Raw genomic sequence first — 15,722 nt, 5'->3', positions numbered from 1 at the left:
ACTTTCCAAAGATGAATTATGCAACACCTATTTCTGATTTAAATAAATGATTATTAGCGCTGTATGAACAAAAGAGCTTGCCTCACAATTGGGGCCTGCCTAAAAACCTAACTATAACGCTCAAATATTCATGTCGAAAATGACTGAAGTGAAATGAATTAAACATGAATCGGGAAAGTCGGATAGTGCATGCATAGAATATAATCATTTATTGTTCGTCTCTTATCCCTCTTACACTTTACCCATACATTGATCGAACGAAAGCACCACTGATTGAAAAATATTTTAAAGGTAAAGCTATTGTATATATATATATATATATATATATACACACACACACGCATATATATGCATATGTATTAGATTAGATTAGATTGTAACATTACATTACACAGGTAGACTACAAATGACCATATATCATGGCAAAGTAGTATGTCGTACCGCGAGGGTATCGTATCTGAAGATATGGATGGAACAAGCTGGCTAAATCGACCCAAGCCGATGATCTTAGTTTCGAAAAACCGAGAAAAACGTGGTAAAGCTCTAGTCGTGTATGTCTTCGTATTGCCTGTGTTTTTTATTCCCACACGTTCCTACGGAAAGTAGTTGTTTTTTTTTGTTTTTTTTTTATATAAGATTGCGAAATGACTGTCAGTTGACATTCTTTTCAAAATCGCGTGACGTTCTTCCGATACGAGACATACCCTTACGCATACAACCCCGTAAAATACGCATTTAAATGCCATGAGCTTGGGGTGGTATTTGAGTAGCTTATTTCAAAATGAGCTTAATTCGATTCCAGAGCTTCTGCTAGATACATACCTGCTTGTGCGTTAATAAAGTCTACAAATATTACTACAGTATTAACAATACGGTCTATAGAGTTTTGCCGCAATCTTTCAATAAGCTGATCATTGAAAACAGGTCGAAATCGACTTAGGCTCTCTTTTCCATCCATGCTCTCAATCGAATTCGATTTGTGATTGATTTTAAATGACGCAACCAAGAGCGACAGATTACTTTGAACCTTTTGTTTCATTTATTTTTTCTCCTCTCAATTTGGCTTTGCAATATTTCACGTTACCCTTGCTCTATGATCATATTCAAACCATGGAAATTATCTCGATACTTTTCATGACATCACAATGCATATAGCACCTTGAATTACGGTCATCGCATCTCACTTTTAGGACGCAATAAATCTGTCGTATCATTTGAAAATTTGTCATCCCACTTATAGACACATACAATAGTATTGACAATATTATAGTTTATACAAATTACAATAGGATCCAAAGGGTATGTTTAAAATAAGCCCTTCGTATACGGTTAGTGCCTTGACATTTTCGATCGAATGATTGCGCGACTAGGCAACGAAACATGATTCGGTCGCTGTCGCGCAGAACAAGTCAGAGTAAAATTTAATGAGCATTTCTATCTCATTATACTTATTACAGGTTTGCACAGTGGTTACAACAATTTCAATAAATTCAACTAATTCATCCAGAGAAAATTATTTTTTGAATGATTCATGTAATCAGTGAAGTAAGCTCACGATATTATCATCCATTGATTAAATTAATAATTAGTTTCGTAAACTGTGTCGAGATTTGGGGTTTGAATTCGGATCAAATCATCCGCGAATGTAGCAAATTCCGTATAATTGATAAGTTATGTATATAATTGATGAATCGTTACGTCACATAGCTATAAGCACATTTATTTAAACGTAATTGATTGCAAAAATTGCGTAATCTTCCTGCAATGTGGTTCCAATTCCAGCGTTAGAAAAAAATTCCATTTCACATAAATACTATAAACGCAGTCAGGTAAGACATATTGAAACATACTTTAGGTACACTATACTAATATAATCTTAGCCTATGGTTAACTGGCGTATCTAGATAGTACGCTTTGCAAATTTCCCTTCCTACCATCTACGTATGTATACGAATTAGCCATAGAGTTCGAAAGGAAGGATACAATCGAATGGACCAAAATCTAATCCGTGAATTCAAGTCCTCTTCGCAAAATCTACAGTTAAAGCCAGCGACATGTGAAATGAGAGTTACAGAATTTTTTCACACTTTCCATGTGTTCATTTGATATCCTATCGCGTTTTTCAATGTTCAAAATTAGGTACATCTCAATAGTTCTGGTTTTATACCTCAACTATTATTCATGAAGAAAATATCTTCTTGTGCAAAATAGAGCATTCAGTGCATAACGCGAAACTTCATGATGCTAGAATTATTTCGATCATCCCGGCATTCGATCATCCAATTGGTATGAATTATAATTGGTCATCGGAAGACTTTGCATGTCAAAGAATTCAGCTGATCTTCGGTTAACCATAGATCACAACGATACAGTCAGGGATTAAATATACGTTAATCTCGTTATATTAATTAGTAGATATTATAGTCTTGCATGTGTAAACAGTTTCCACAAATTTGGTATTTATAATACAGACTTTCAGTTCCATGGTTTCGAAGGTGTAGTAGTACGGTCATTTGGTAATTAGATATGTCAGTTGCGTTACTTTGAATAAAAGCAAGGCGGTTCTACATCTTTGTTTCTTTACCGCGATTTCAGTAAAGAGACGATCCGGTCATTTTGACTTCGAAAATAAGACAACTTCACTTTATCTAACGTTAAAATAAAATAAAATTAACTAACTAAATATGTCATTAAATGCGATTTCAGAAAATAATCGCTTAAAAATTATTATACTCAGACTGGATATGTGTACAATGCATAAGTAATAAATCATTGCATATTACAACGCGTTGATCCGTTTCTCGGTTCACTTTCGAAAACTGAAAAGATTATATTAACGAATCCCCTATTACCCATTAGCCGTAGAACGCGAATTTCTAACTTAGATAAATGGGATCAATCAGCGTGTCAGCTTTATTGTTATAACAGTAAGTACCATGGGTGAAAGAATCGGTACGTATGTAACTATATCGCGTTGTATATATACAGGTAATATAAGTACCTACACAAGATTTTGATGCTTGAAACAGAAAATTTTATTCACAATGTATTAGTTGTAGACGTTTACCTGATACCAAGATAAATCATTTCTTTTCGTACAAACGAACCTGAAATCATCGGTTCGTCCCGATGGTTTATTATATACTGTTCGGATAAAATTACAAATTAATGCGGTGGTAGTAGCTGGATTCAGCTCTGTCATTGGGGTAGCTGGCATAATTTTGTGGAACCGCCCTCAAGAGTTCGGCAAGGTTGACCATGGCTTTCCTTCCATCGTAAGGTCTGTAGGCCTGAACCCCAAAAAATGTCGTTACCCATTTTTCAACCCCATATCTGTCGATGGCAAAAAGTTTTCGCGTGTTTTATCTTCGACTTACCTGCGACCTCCTCTTGGAAACCATAAATCTCTTCTCCGGGGTGTAATCGTTTCGAGTGTAACCAGTTCCGTACTGAGGTGTACCATATAGAGCACCGCCGTACTGTTGACCGAACTGATTGCCGTATCGGTCATAATAGTTTGTAGGCCGTGATCGGGGAATTCCAATATCAGAAGATGCGAGGGCATCGTTTCCTACGCTAAAGTGCCGCGGCGAGTAAATAGGCCCCTCTAACCAAGCAGCGCCTATTTTATTTCACGCCAAAGATAGCATTATGGTAGAATAGAAGTGAGGACTGAGTAGGACCTTAACTGACCTTCAAGGCCAGAATTATAATCAGGAACTTACCATTCCTAGGATCTTCTTCGTCAACGTCAACGATGCTGTTTTCGTCATCTCCATTTTCGTACTCGTCCGTATCGTACCCGGGCCAGTTTCTAAACCCGGAAAAGTGTTGGTTTCATTTTCTTGATTTCTGATCTATTTTTCTTTTAATAATTAATAATAGTAACGAGGCTTTATTGGAGTATCAAACGACATTACCCTTCGCGACGCTCAGCTTCCCAAAGTGACAAAAGTGCCAGGACATCCTGAGGGTCTAGCTCCCGTTTGTAGCGAGATTCCTGGTACATCGGAAGGCTGTGAAACAGACGAAAAAAAGTCCAAGGACTAACGCGTGTGTCGTTTATTGTATAGTTAAAGGCTAAAAATAAATGTCCGAGAATTGCCGAGCACCACGTCAAACGTTATCTCCATAGTACAAATGTTATTTATCCAATTACAGTCTGTCCACAGTGGACAAGATTACCTCTTCGAAACATTTTCCTGTGTATACGTATATATCGAGACGACCTTTCATAGTCACGTGACAGGAAAGAATAGTTCATCCATCAAGCAATACTGACAATTAGGGTAATAGATAAAGCTTACGCTGGTCTGACCGCAAGTTGTTACATTTGGTAAAGGATAATAAGTAACTCGATGATCCGAGAGATGCGCTTAAATTCGGAGAGTCAACGTTGACGGGTATCGCATAATTTAGACCCTCTAAATTGCCCCGGACCTCCCTAGTCATTCAGAGAACTTTAGGACACTGCTGTTGCAGGGCTCCATATGGGCGCATTACCGTGCTCGGTCGATACCAAACTCTGCCTAATCGGGTGGTCCAGATGACGCGTGCTACCCTCCATCCCCTTCAACATTTGGAAAACAACGAGCGCCAAACTGCATGACCCAGTTTACAGCTGAGGTTTCCATTCACCTTTTCCGATCCGTGAGGGGAGCCCCTCCCAAACCCCGTCAGTGAACCCTCGAAAACGCACACTTCTGCAGTGGTATCGACCGCCCCATTCCCGCAACCGCATCTATCTGTATCCACCTAGAATGGGGATGACTGGCGCCACACGTACAATCCTATCCCCCCGGGACTGCGTGGTTTAGAAAACATTAATTCCAAGCGGTACTTAAATGTAACGACCCGTCAAAATGACTTCGAGTTACGGTACGCGGCTACTAAATGAGCCAGACGCTTATCATCGCGTTCTTTAATTAACATCTCTGGAACCCATAGATGATTGTGATCATCACTTTGACCGCATTGATTGAAAACTGTGTGCTTGTATTAGCCATCGGACGATTTCTAAGGATCAAGGACTACACGTATCGTTGATATAATAATAAGTTAGCCAACGGCTTTCTTGATACGGATTGTAAATAGAAATTTACGTCAGTTCAAGAGGCAGATTATCCAGCCTAAAGAAACCATCTAATTTATGATCCTGTGCTCGATACAAGGGCTGCAAGGCTGTTTTCCTCCGTAATAATACTGATGCGCGTTAACTTTTCACCTTTATTGAATGCAACAGTCTCTGTCGAGTACAAACAATAGGCGACGAAGACGAATCAACGCTACGTCTCCACAGCTTTACCAACCCTCTTCTCTTTCGTGGTTTTCTCTCTCGATCAAAGCGTTGCCTGGTAACCGTCGTACGAACCATTCCGCCAGCGCAACCGACGACCCTATCCTGATAACAAAACACATCGATCCATACTGCCGTCTGCGCCCACGCTACAGGTGGCCTGGTAACCTGCGGCAAGACCCTTGTGGTGTCGCATCATTGCACTGAACATGCGGAAGATTCTGTTATATGCGTGTCCCGAGGGCACTCGATTAATTCCGCGACAGTGAATCGTTCACCGAGGTATTCGACGATGGCAATCCTCTACAAGAAAGACCATACTGGTACAATTATTTTCACTCGGTTGCATTTGTGTATATTGAAAGGACTCGTGCACTAGCGCGTAATTTGTCTTCCGCATAAACAACGCAATCTGTTATTTGGAGAGCTCAGAGTGTACAGCTTTCTGACTTATCATTTTCTAACGGAAGAAGTGTTCTCTTTATGCTCTTACTCGCACTAGATTAGCTCCAATAAAATTTAAAATACGTTTATTGTATAAGTCTATATAGAATTGAACAGTTTTGAATAACTCATTGAAACTCGATTTGGGGACGAAGAACGCATGGGTGCGCGCATCTGGGTATATGCGGTTACATAAATATGTACATCACGGTCTAGCTTACGTGGGTTGTAACTCAATGTGGACGGTTTCGTAACTTCGTATATATGCAAATTATTCGCTTATCGTTGGTAGGTACATTCGCGGTGCTTGTCACGTTCGCCCTTCATTACTAGAATAGCTTTTTTCGCAACTGTGCTTTGCCCGTTTGGGATTTGCCTGATGAATAGTTTACCGGTTGGGTATTCAGTTTCAAATGATCTTGTTCCTTACGATTAGATGAAACCGAAAAGCCCGCTGGATACATGCATTCATTACAGGTAGATAGATTTATTGTTAAACTTATAGAGCTTCGGCTGCAAATCTTTTCTCATTCGCGTTGATGCGAACCGATATTCGTTACACGGATAAATTCATGTCTAATCTGCTCCCGTGGCTGAGAACTAAAGTGCTTATTGATAATAATTCAAACAAGCTTCGTTAAGATGGTTAACCCTGCGCAGTCGTAATGGCACGAAATCGTGCACGTACAGTTTTCAAGGAGTTAAATCGGATTAAAAAACTGAAAAAAGAAATCATGAATACTCTTGAATCCCTCCAGAAAATGAGTCCATGGTTATTTAAATACAAAAGTTATCATATTTTATACTATACATTGGTATTCGGGCGAAGGCATTATATAGAAAAAAGTTTCCCAAATGAAATTTCGCTTGGGACGAAATCGTCCCGGTGCGACCACGCAGGGTTAATCATTTACGAAAGAGTAAATTGTCCAAGGGAAAAACTCCCCCAGAGGGTGGCCAAGTGCCACAGCGTTAGTTCGCAACGGGAGTAATTGCGTTATACTAACTAGTCTGAAGGAATGCTCGAAAGGGCGAATGGGTAAGTAAAAGCCAAGTACCGTATAATACGAGGTAACGAATTTGAGTAAAAGCGTCGAGACTTACCTTCGTTTTGCCTGAGCAACGGGCTGTTGAGGCTTTTCGGTTACTGGGGGGGATGAAGTCGACGGCACCGGAGCGTGTGTCGATGCAGGTGTGGATGAGAAGCTGCCGTCGGATCTTTTGCGACGGTCATCACCGACGCTGTAATATCGGGGATAGGCAGAAACATCCCAAGTGCGTGTGTTATCATCCAACCAGATACGCGGGTTATCTTCCAGCTGGTTGTCTAGTATCTTTCCGTACCTGTGTGACAATTGGAGTGAGACGACGTTGCGGTGACGGAAAAGTTGAAAATTCATTAGGGCTAAAAATTTGAGACTAAAAAAAAAGACACTTACTGATAACCCTTGTAGTAGGTTGGTGAATGCTTCTCCTGGTATCCCTCCTGCATCGCACTCGCTAATGGCTTTGTACGGCTAAACTTCTCCGTCGCAGGGAAAGCGTTCTTTATGTCTCCCAGTCCGGAAGAGCCAATTGTTCCTGAGTAATGATTATTAATTTTATGATGAATCGCTGTGGCGAGTGCAACTTTGAGAAGGTATCGCATAAAGTTTGATCGAATGTAATGTTGAAATGTTATTTACGTTTTTCAGCTGTCGGTGAGAACAAATTACCCGGTGCATTTTCAGCTTGACGATTCTGCTGGTTTCCGAACATAAGCAGTTCTTGAGCGCGTTTCACTGTAAATTACAGTCAAATTACATAGTCGTTAGATATCGCACTTTTACTACGTATATCTATAAAGGACTGTGCGGACGCGTTTCACGTACCCTTAGGTCGTAGGGCTTGATCGGCTCGTTGGACATCTTCCATTAGTGTCGTGGACAGCGCATGAGTCCTCAATGCCAAAAGACCAATGGCCAGAATTCCAAGCCACGCTGAAACCATCTACACAAAATGTGATAATTTCAATGTTAACGCCGAACAAAAACCGGACACGAATATCTGCTGTTTTGATGAATTATCGCATAGCTTCAGAAGGGCAACAATAATTAGTTTCTTTCGAAAAATGTCAGAGTTAATGTCAAACAGAGAACTCAAAATCAAAACATAATACAAGAATGCCGTGGTCGTACAGAAGTGTTTATGAAAAAGTGGTAATTGCCGTTTTATCGGAAGCAGTACTGGATTTCCTTATGTTCGAATATAACCGCTTATGATTCCATGTTCATGTTATTGAAATTTAAAAAAATTCTATTTTGCTCTTCAAAGCAATAATAGAAATCGCAACTTAGGCCAAATAGTCACTATTTGGTTTAAAATGACTGATTTTCTTGTACCCCTATTGAAAAATAAGAAGACCCACAATTTTTAATCCGAAAAAAGATCAGATAACTGCATGAAATACTGGAGCTATAACTGTGCATCATGTACGAGCTTCAAACTAGAAACGAAAATGACAGATAGTTTAATTGCGTGTTGGCAATCCCTTCTATACCAAGAGACATAAGAAATTAAACGCTGATCGGTTTCGACAGTTTTGGTTTTACGACAAGACCTGTTGCCGTAGTTAGAATGTGGCAAGAAGATCGAGCGAAATTGCACGACGAAATAAACACGATTAAACATTTTAACGTCGAAGTACCTAGAGTCAACAAAGTTTGAGATAAATGGTGGGCGATGGGGTGGAAAATTAATTAGATGCTTGCCAGGGTTCTTGATGCTCGGAGGAAGCGAATGAGGTAAATACGCGCTAGTTGGTAGCTGACAACATCAACCTGGTGGGACAGGGTGCGGCTTGTTTAAATATTAATTAGTCGAGGGAAATTGTTGCCAAGTCGACGGTGCGAACGTAACCCGTACTTACACGCACATCTCTAAGGTCTATTGGGGACATAAGCACATAAGCACCCAAACTGTTTCCCAATTACGTCCGTATCATTGCATCTCTTTCCTCAGTATTCGTGATTCCAAATAACAATGATAAACGAGTTTATCGATGGGGTTATTGCAAACAATAAATGATCGCATGTTTCACGCTCCGCAGTTTTAACTCACTGTAAACATAATTCTAATGTCAATATAATTATTGTTCTGATTCGCAAATAATTATAATCTCTCTCTGTCTCTCTATATTAAAAATACCTATACTATTGGCAAATATTCGGGGTGGAGAAATCAATATAAATAAATTGCGAACAATAAATGGCCATACGATTTATAGAGATATGCATGTTTGGATTATCGTACTTGAATATAATATGGCGTGAAATTAGTCATCGTTGGGTTGAGGAAGGCGAGCCCATAATCAGCACACTGCTGTCAGTTCTATTTATATTTGAAATAATTTAATTCATTCACATCTATCCGTGCTTTTGCACGTTGCATTGGAACGATAAACTGTACGTATTCATACGAAAAGTTTGAAATTGATGAATCAACAGAAACTGAATCTTTAGTTCCAACAGAGTTGTGCACTGAAAAGGTAGATTGAAAACTGAACGCAAGTAGTATGAGCAGTATTCGGTCAGCCGCAGCCAGTTAGCGAGTCATCCGACTCGTAAAATAAGTTTTTTAAACCGAATATCTTGTAGCAAAGCAATTTGTCAATAAGTGATATCTGATTTCATGAAGTTGGCAATACGCAAGGATATAATTTTAACGGTTTCCTGCAATTTTTAAAAAGCTACGGTCTGGATTCTAATAGCGATCATTTTTCAATATAGTTTGAAAAATTTCTGTTAGGATAGCGTAAGGTGTAAACAACGCGCCTAATATTCGGAGAGATTATACCAATATGCTAAAAGTAATTTCAAATATGTATGCATAGCGGATTAATATGCATACAAAGGATAGGTATAACATGCCATATAAAAATGCGTTTAATCTCTAATCTGTTGATACAAGCGCATAGCGCTAGATCCATAAAACATTCTACCCTGGTTCAATATTAAAAAGGAAAGGTATAATGAAATTTTTCGAAAACTTGACAGCGAATGTCACTTTTAAAAGCTTTTTGTCCTATCTCCTCGCGGTTGGTTATTCCTGGATAGTTAATTTGGAAGATTACTCGTTATTGGAACCATGTTAATTTATGTGTATTGAACCATGTTTAATAATTAATCTGAGTATTACGTGCAATATAAATATTATACAAACTCGAAGTCATATTGAATTCGAGGTTTTTGGGTATACCTACTTGTCATTTACCAGACACGTTTAAGTTACTACGTAAAATATTACAAATTCAGAAGATTCTCTATCGTATGAATTAATATTTAAAACATCTCTCAGGCCCTGCATATATTCAATAGGATACCAGAAATGAAAATTACAACGGGGAATAAAGCAGTTACGTGGAAATGACGTATTATTGATGAAACTTTATGAAAAGCTCATCGGCAAACTATTTTTGAAGCAATGATGAAGGGTCCAACATCAACCTTGCCTTTGGGTACCTGTATCCGCACTTTATAAAGAGCATTCATTCTACTCAACAAATTACCCAACGCTTGAGTGAACAAGCACAAATAACATATCGCTGTAACTGAGTTGAAAATTTGATGACCAAAAAGAAATTATCGTATGAAAAAAAATCGAATATTTGCTAATGTTCCAACATCTCTAGAAGTCTTTTACGCAATTGCTTCGTTTTTCTTCATAAAATTCGATGTTAGATTAATCTGGCAATATTCTGCGAAATTACGGATGACTCAATTTGCATATCTGTGATAGATAATTGTAACGTAATTAATTTTTTTCACCCGTGCCGAAAGCATGAGAAAGTTCGACGGAAAATATTGTTTCTCCGAAAGCGTAAATTTCCCTCGCTAGATAACTTCAGAACCAAGTTTCGAAATAATTTAAAAAGTTCGACCTGTCTTATATTACGATATTAATAAATGAAGAATTTGACTTTCGTACTCGTCAATGTTCCAGAATCAAAATCTCACCTTAGCGTGTCCCTCTTGTCTCCAAGCAGTAGCCTCTCGCTAACAATCTTCTTCCTTCTATCGTCTGTCTGGTTCTGATGGTTGCGCTGATCAGTGGAGAGTGGAAAGTGAAACCACCTGAAGCTCTGACGGTCCGGGAAGCAGTGCTGGGTGGCAGGGCTCGGCGCGGGAGCCACGGTGGCGAGGCAGGCGGTCGATCAGCCACCCCCGCAGATTCCTCCCCACCCGGGACGCCTACGCCTACGACGCCCACGCGTCAGAGCAAGGGATGAACGAAACGAAAGGGGAATACCTCGAGGGGCCGGGAAATAGCTACCCCTCCATCCTTTTGTACGAGAAATTTATTTTAGCACTGAGGGAAAATCAAAGCCCGGAAAAAGAAAGACGCGCAAGTGTTATGGGTAGTAGTAAAAACCATGCTACCTCGCCGTGACGTTTGCGGCCTTTGACACGAGATATAAGTCGACTGCTTGGAAATTCTTGTCTTTGAACGGATGAGGCATGAGTCGAAGATAAAACCTTCTTCTCTTATAGTTTTCTTGGTTTGTTTTGCGAACGATATGAACCAAGGAAACCTTATCGCTCCGCAAGATGTTTCATTGAAATGAATTCTAAATCCGAAGAACGGATGAAGATAAGATATGGTACCTACATTTATCATCCCGATTGAAGTTTGCTGTGAAATTTTTTTCATCTTATTCATGTCCCTAAAAAAAATTTCTTTAGCTTACAATTGACCATTTTTCTCCGCTGAATCCATTGGATTATTTGCTCTGATGTCACACTGCCGTGAGTTCTCGGATTAGCGACTGTATTTGGGTTCGGGGTGAGCGTGGGGGATGCAGCACACCGCGTCGTTGACGTCATCGGTGGATTCTTGAAAGAGACGCACAAGCGATGCTCGGTGGTGCCTCGCTTAGCCCGTAGCCTAGGGTGGGGATTCCCGGTGGTTCGGATCGATCGGAGAGACGTCGTAGTAAGAGACGCCTGTTGATGCTAAGGGATGGTTTCATTCATGAAACCCGTCCAACTGCAGTGTAGAATGGATGGTTTTTCCGGCATCTTATGATACGTGAATTCAATACGCTACTCTGGTTAGCTGCAAAGTATCGAGTGCTGTTGGCTGTACTGATGCCACTACACATTTATACTGTAGGACGCAATACAATTATATTGATTATATGGATCTATTTTCGTTGTGAGAAAATATGCACACCCTGTATTTTGAAGCTCGATGAACAGCTTTACTCGTCATATATAACTGCGGATAGACGTATCATTGTCCAACTTTGCAAAAACTGTAATCATGCACTTGAAATGATGTGTTAAAGTCTGTTTGAATGAAGGTGTGGGCGTGTTCTTTCTTCGTGGCAACAGAAGAATAAGACTATAATTAAAAGCTATGATGTTAAATTAAGAATAAAAAATTTTCTTTTATTTTTCACCAATACCATGGTATCTGGCACAAAAATATGACATCTCCATATACGTATGTTGTTATTTTGGGTTTACATGATGTTTCAATGATATTTCTTCTGAGTAAATAACTAGCCTGCACCATGCAACAGGATCAGGAATAGAAAAACGTTCATCGTGATTCAATATTGTTCATTCGTTCACCATGATTAAGTGTACGGATTAATCATGTTTCACTCTGTAATAACAGTGCAGCATCAATCACATGATTTATCACCCAATAGTTATTCATCATTTTTGTCAGTCAGAACTCGAACTCGATTCGGTTTGTCTTCTTGATTTTTTTGATTTCTTTACCTTTTTAAGTTTTGTGGATGACTTTCTTTTTTTCTTTCGAGAATCAGATTGTGAGCTATCTGAACTTGAACTTGAAGATTCACTCTCAGAGGATGAACTTACTTTCGTTCTTCTCGATTTCTTAGTTTTTACTTTCTTGTTACCTTCACCGGTCTTTTTTTCCTTTGATTTCAGCTTCTTCGTATTTTCATAATCACACTGTTTTTTCTTTAGTTTTTGTTTTCGTTTGATTTGCGCATCAGACTTTTTTTTAGAGACTTTCTTGTCATCACTATCGCCTGAGTCAGAGGTGTCCTTACACCGCTTCTTCTTCTTCTTAATTTTATTTTTTGGCTCATCAGAATCTGAAGAATCACTTGACGTGGTGGTATGTTTTCTTTTTCTCAATTTTTTCTTCGAACTTTTACTTTTTTTATCGGATTCAGAGCTTGATTCAGATTCAGATTCACTCGATGACTCCTCAGACGATGAGCTACTTCTCGTCTTCTGTGATTTTGAATTACGTTTTTCTGGTACACTTTCTGTTTCTTTGCTCCTGACGGTTTTTTGAACTTTCTTATGTGCAGATTCTATTCGTCTATCTTTCGAACTGTAATGAACGTCTCTTCCCCTAACATCAACGTTACCTTTTCGCCCATTTTTGTTGAATACCTCTTCATTTCGATACCTAAGTTGTCCATCACGGTCACTTCTATGTCTTCGTTCATTTTCCCCTTTTTTTCTTTGATTTTCTTCCCATTTATTGTTTACTCGGTCTTTCCTTTCCTCATGCCTCCTCATTGTGTTAGATGCCTATAAGATCCAAAACACCAGATAGATAGTTCAATTGACAAGTCAGGAGAACGAACATGTTCAGAAAATAAACAATGGGGAATATTCATTTCATTTACGGTGTTAACGTTTTGTACATGTGTGTAAGACATTCAAGCTAAATTATACACCGTTAATCATTATTTAATAAAATGTAGAAAAAAAGTTTGACATACCCTTCTGTCTCGTTCAAAGTCTTCTCTGTGTCTTCTATCTCTGTCAGTACCTCTTTCATCGTTATTATTACTCCTGTTATCATCTCTACGATCTCTGCTTCTATAGTTGTCGTCACGCTTCGTGTTCCTTTCTGATTTATCTCTGCCTGTTTCGTCTTTCCTTCTTCCACCCATATCTGGTTTGCTCTGATTGTAGGTATTTTTAGGTCTTTCCCATGAATCATTTCTCGGATAGAAGCTTCGAGTATTCTCTCTATCACCAGATCGTCTATCGTTATTTTTGTTATTTTTCCTGTGAGTCTCATCTACCGGTGTATGCTTTCTCTTTTCCTGGTGATACCGTTTTCTTTCACTTTCCTCCCTAAGAGAACACTTTCTTTCTTTATCTTTATCATAGGCTTGGACTTTTTTTCCTCTGCCATTTTTGTTATTAGTTTCGTGTGAATTTCCATGATTTTGGTTCACTTTCTCTGAGTCGTCATAATACTGAATCCCTTTTCCTTTACCACGCCAACGCATTTTTGACACCGATTGGGAGAAATCAACGTGTATTCGACGATCGTCAATCAGTACATTGTCCATCTTAAAATAAGCATCTTCACAACTCTTTCGATCCGCAAATTCAATAAATGCATACTGCAATGAATCTCCAGATTGACGATCTCTTATAACTTCACAGCTGAAAGATTAAAATTATTTTAGTAAATTGCATGGATTATTAAAAATTGAAGAATTAAATTGTGGAAGAAGAAAACTGTCTTGTAGATTCTTAAATCAAACCTATTTGCAGCGTTTACTTTTACTTAAAGCTTTGGCTGTTTTAAATTAAAAAATTCTCAATAAACCATCTCAAACATAGACTAATTTCCCTGAAATAGTAGATATTTATAACTAACCCAACAACTTTTCCAAATCTGCTGAATATTATTTCTAAATCATCATCACCAGTCACTGGGTTTAGTTTACAGACAAACAAAACGTTTTCAGGTGGTGCCATATCAGCATCAGGTAGATCTCCGACAATTTCAAGGATTGTAGCTCGGGCCTTTGCCTCTCTTTCTTTCCTCATCTCCACTATCTCCTCAGCAGTCATACCTGCTGTATCATCAATGACTTCGTCAGCTCCGATTCTGTCACTCTAAAAATGATTTTCAGTTAGTTCTCTAAGCATGGATTGATAACCATTAAAGAGAAAAGTGACATTACCATCAAAGCTTCCTTGGTACGCTCTGGACTTTTGTCTGGAATGACTAATCCCAGTGGATCGTCATATGGGTCTTCTAAAATGACTGTATGCGAAATTCTAATATCTTGGTAGGGTCTGAAATCTCCATCACATATTGCTTCATTAAATTTCAGGACAACTTCCAATCCTTCTGTGATTTCACCAAAAACGCAATGCTCTCCATCTAAAGACTGAAGTTCAGATCCAAGGGTGATGAAAAATTGGGATCCTAACATATTGTTGCCACAATTGACCATCGATATCAATCCCATTCTGTCATGTTTTATTTTTGGCATCTGTTCCGCTTCATAATATCTAGCTTTCTCTCCTAGAACAATACCATATACGCTTTCTCCACCTTTTCCAGTTCCCGTAGGATCGCCAGTTTGTGCAATGAAACTGCTTTGCACCGAATGGAATAAGCTCCAGTTGTAGTATTTGATCTTGCAAAGTTTCAAGAAATTCCGGCATGCTGCAAGATGTATTGAATTTTTACACTTCGTCGTTAAGTAATACCATAACCATCAGTTACATTTGTTAGGTTAGGTTAAGGTAGGATAATTTCAGAAACAGAGTTCACGTATTGTTATACGTAAATAAATGTGTATGATTTCACTTACTCTGTGGGCGTTCAGCGGTGAATAAATCAACAGTAAAATCACCAACTGTTGTTTCAATTACAACAGCCATCACGTTGATATTAAGAATGGCCAAATATATTTGAACATAACCTATGATTTGAAAGTACGAAATATTTTTCCTCGATAGTTTACTTTTTAGCTCATTTCAACTGATGTTGGGAAAAGATTATGAATACTAAATGTACTGTACATACGTTGATGCACGTTTATAAAAGTTATTATTTTTTTATAAGAGCAGAAAGTCTTCGCTCTAGTTTGAACACAGGTACACACACATGCCGCACACGCCGGATACTGTGCTTGTGGCTTGTGATACCGATTTTACCGACCCACTTATGGGAAGTGGCATCCGTGGCATCTATG

General features: G+C 38.8%; 2 protein-coding genes across 2 annotated transcripts; both read right to left on the bottom strand.

The window, feature by feature from the left end:
* Window positions 1-1,699: 1,699 nt before the first annotated feature.
* LOC124416385 (prohormone-2-like) lies at window positions 1,700-10,895 on the bottom strand. Its single transcript, XM_046897392.1, has 9 exons — window positions 10,735-10,895; window positions 7,612-7,729; window positions 7,426-7,521; window positions 7,180-7,321; window positions 6,845-7,084; window positions 3,921-4,016; window positions 3,726-3,814; window positions 3,378-3,622; window positions 1,700-3,290 (listed from the first exon to the last, which is right to left on the bottom strand). Exons 2-9 carry the CDS (start codon window positions 7,727-7,729, stop codon window positions 3,159-3,161), a joined length of 1,158 nt encoding a protein of 385 aa, XP_046753348.1. The 5' UTR covers window positions 10,735-10,895; the 3' UTR covers window positions 1,700-3,158.
* Window positions 10,896-12,142: 1,247 nt separating this feature from the next.
* On the bottom strand, window positions 12,143-15,597 carry LOC124416382 (peptidyl-prolyl cis-trans isomerase sig-7). The gene is made up of 5 exons (XM_046897385.1): window positions 15,339-15,597; window positions 14,700-15,190; window positions 14,390-14,631; window positions 13,494-14,172; window positions 12,143-13,299 (listed from the first exon to the last, which is right to left on the bottom strand). The coding sequence occupies exons 1-5, from the start codon at window positions 15,406-15,408 to the stop codon at window positions 12,451-12,453; spliced, it is 2,331 nt and encodes a 776-aa protein (XP_046753341.1). The 5' UTR covers window positions 15,409-15,597; the 3' UTR covers window positions 12,143-12,450.
* Window positions 15,598-15,722: the final 125 nt, after the last annotated feature.

This window comes from Diprion similis, chromosome 2 (assembly GCF_021155765.1).
Source record: "Diprion similis isolate iyDipSimi1 chromosome 2, iyDipSimi1.1, whole genome shotgun sequence".
Lineage (NCBI taxonomy): Eukaryota > Metazoa > Arthropoda > Insecta > Hymenoptera > Diprionidae > Diprion > Diprion similis.
Note: the sequence above shows the minus strand (reverse complement) of the source record. Positions and strands in the feature narration are given on the sequence as shown.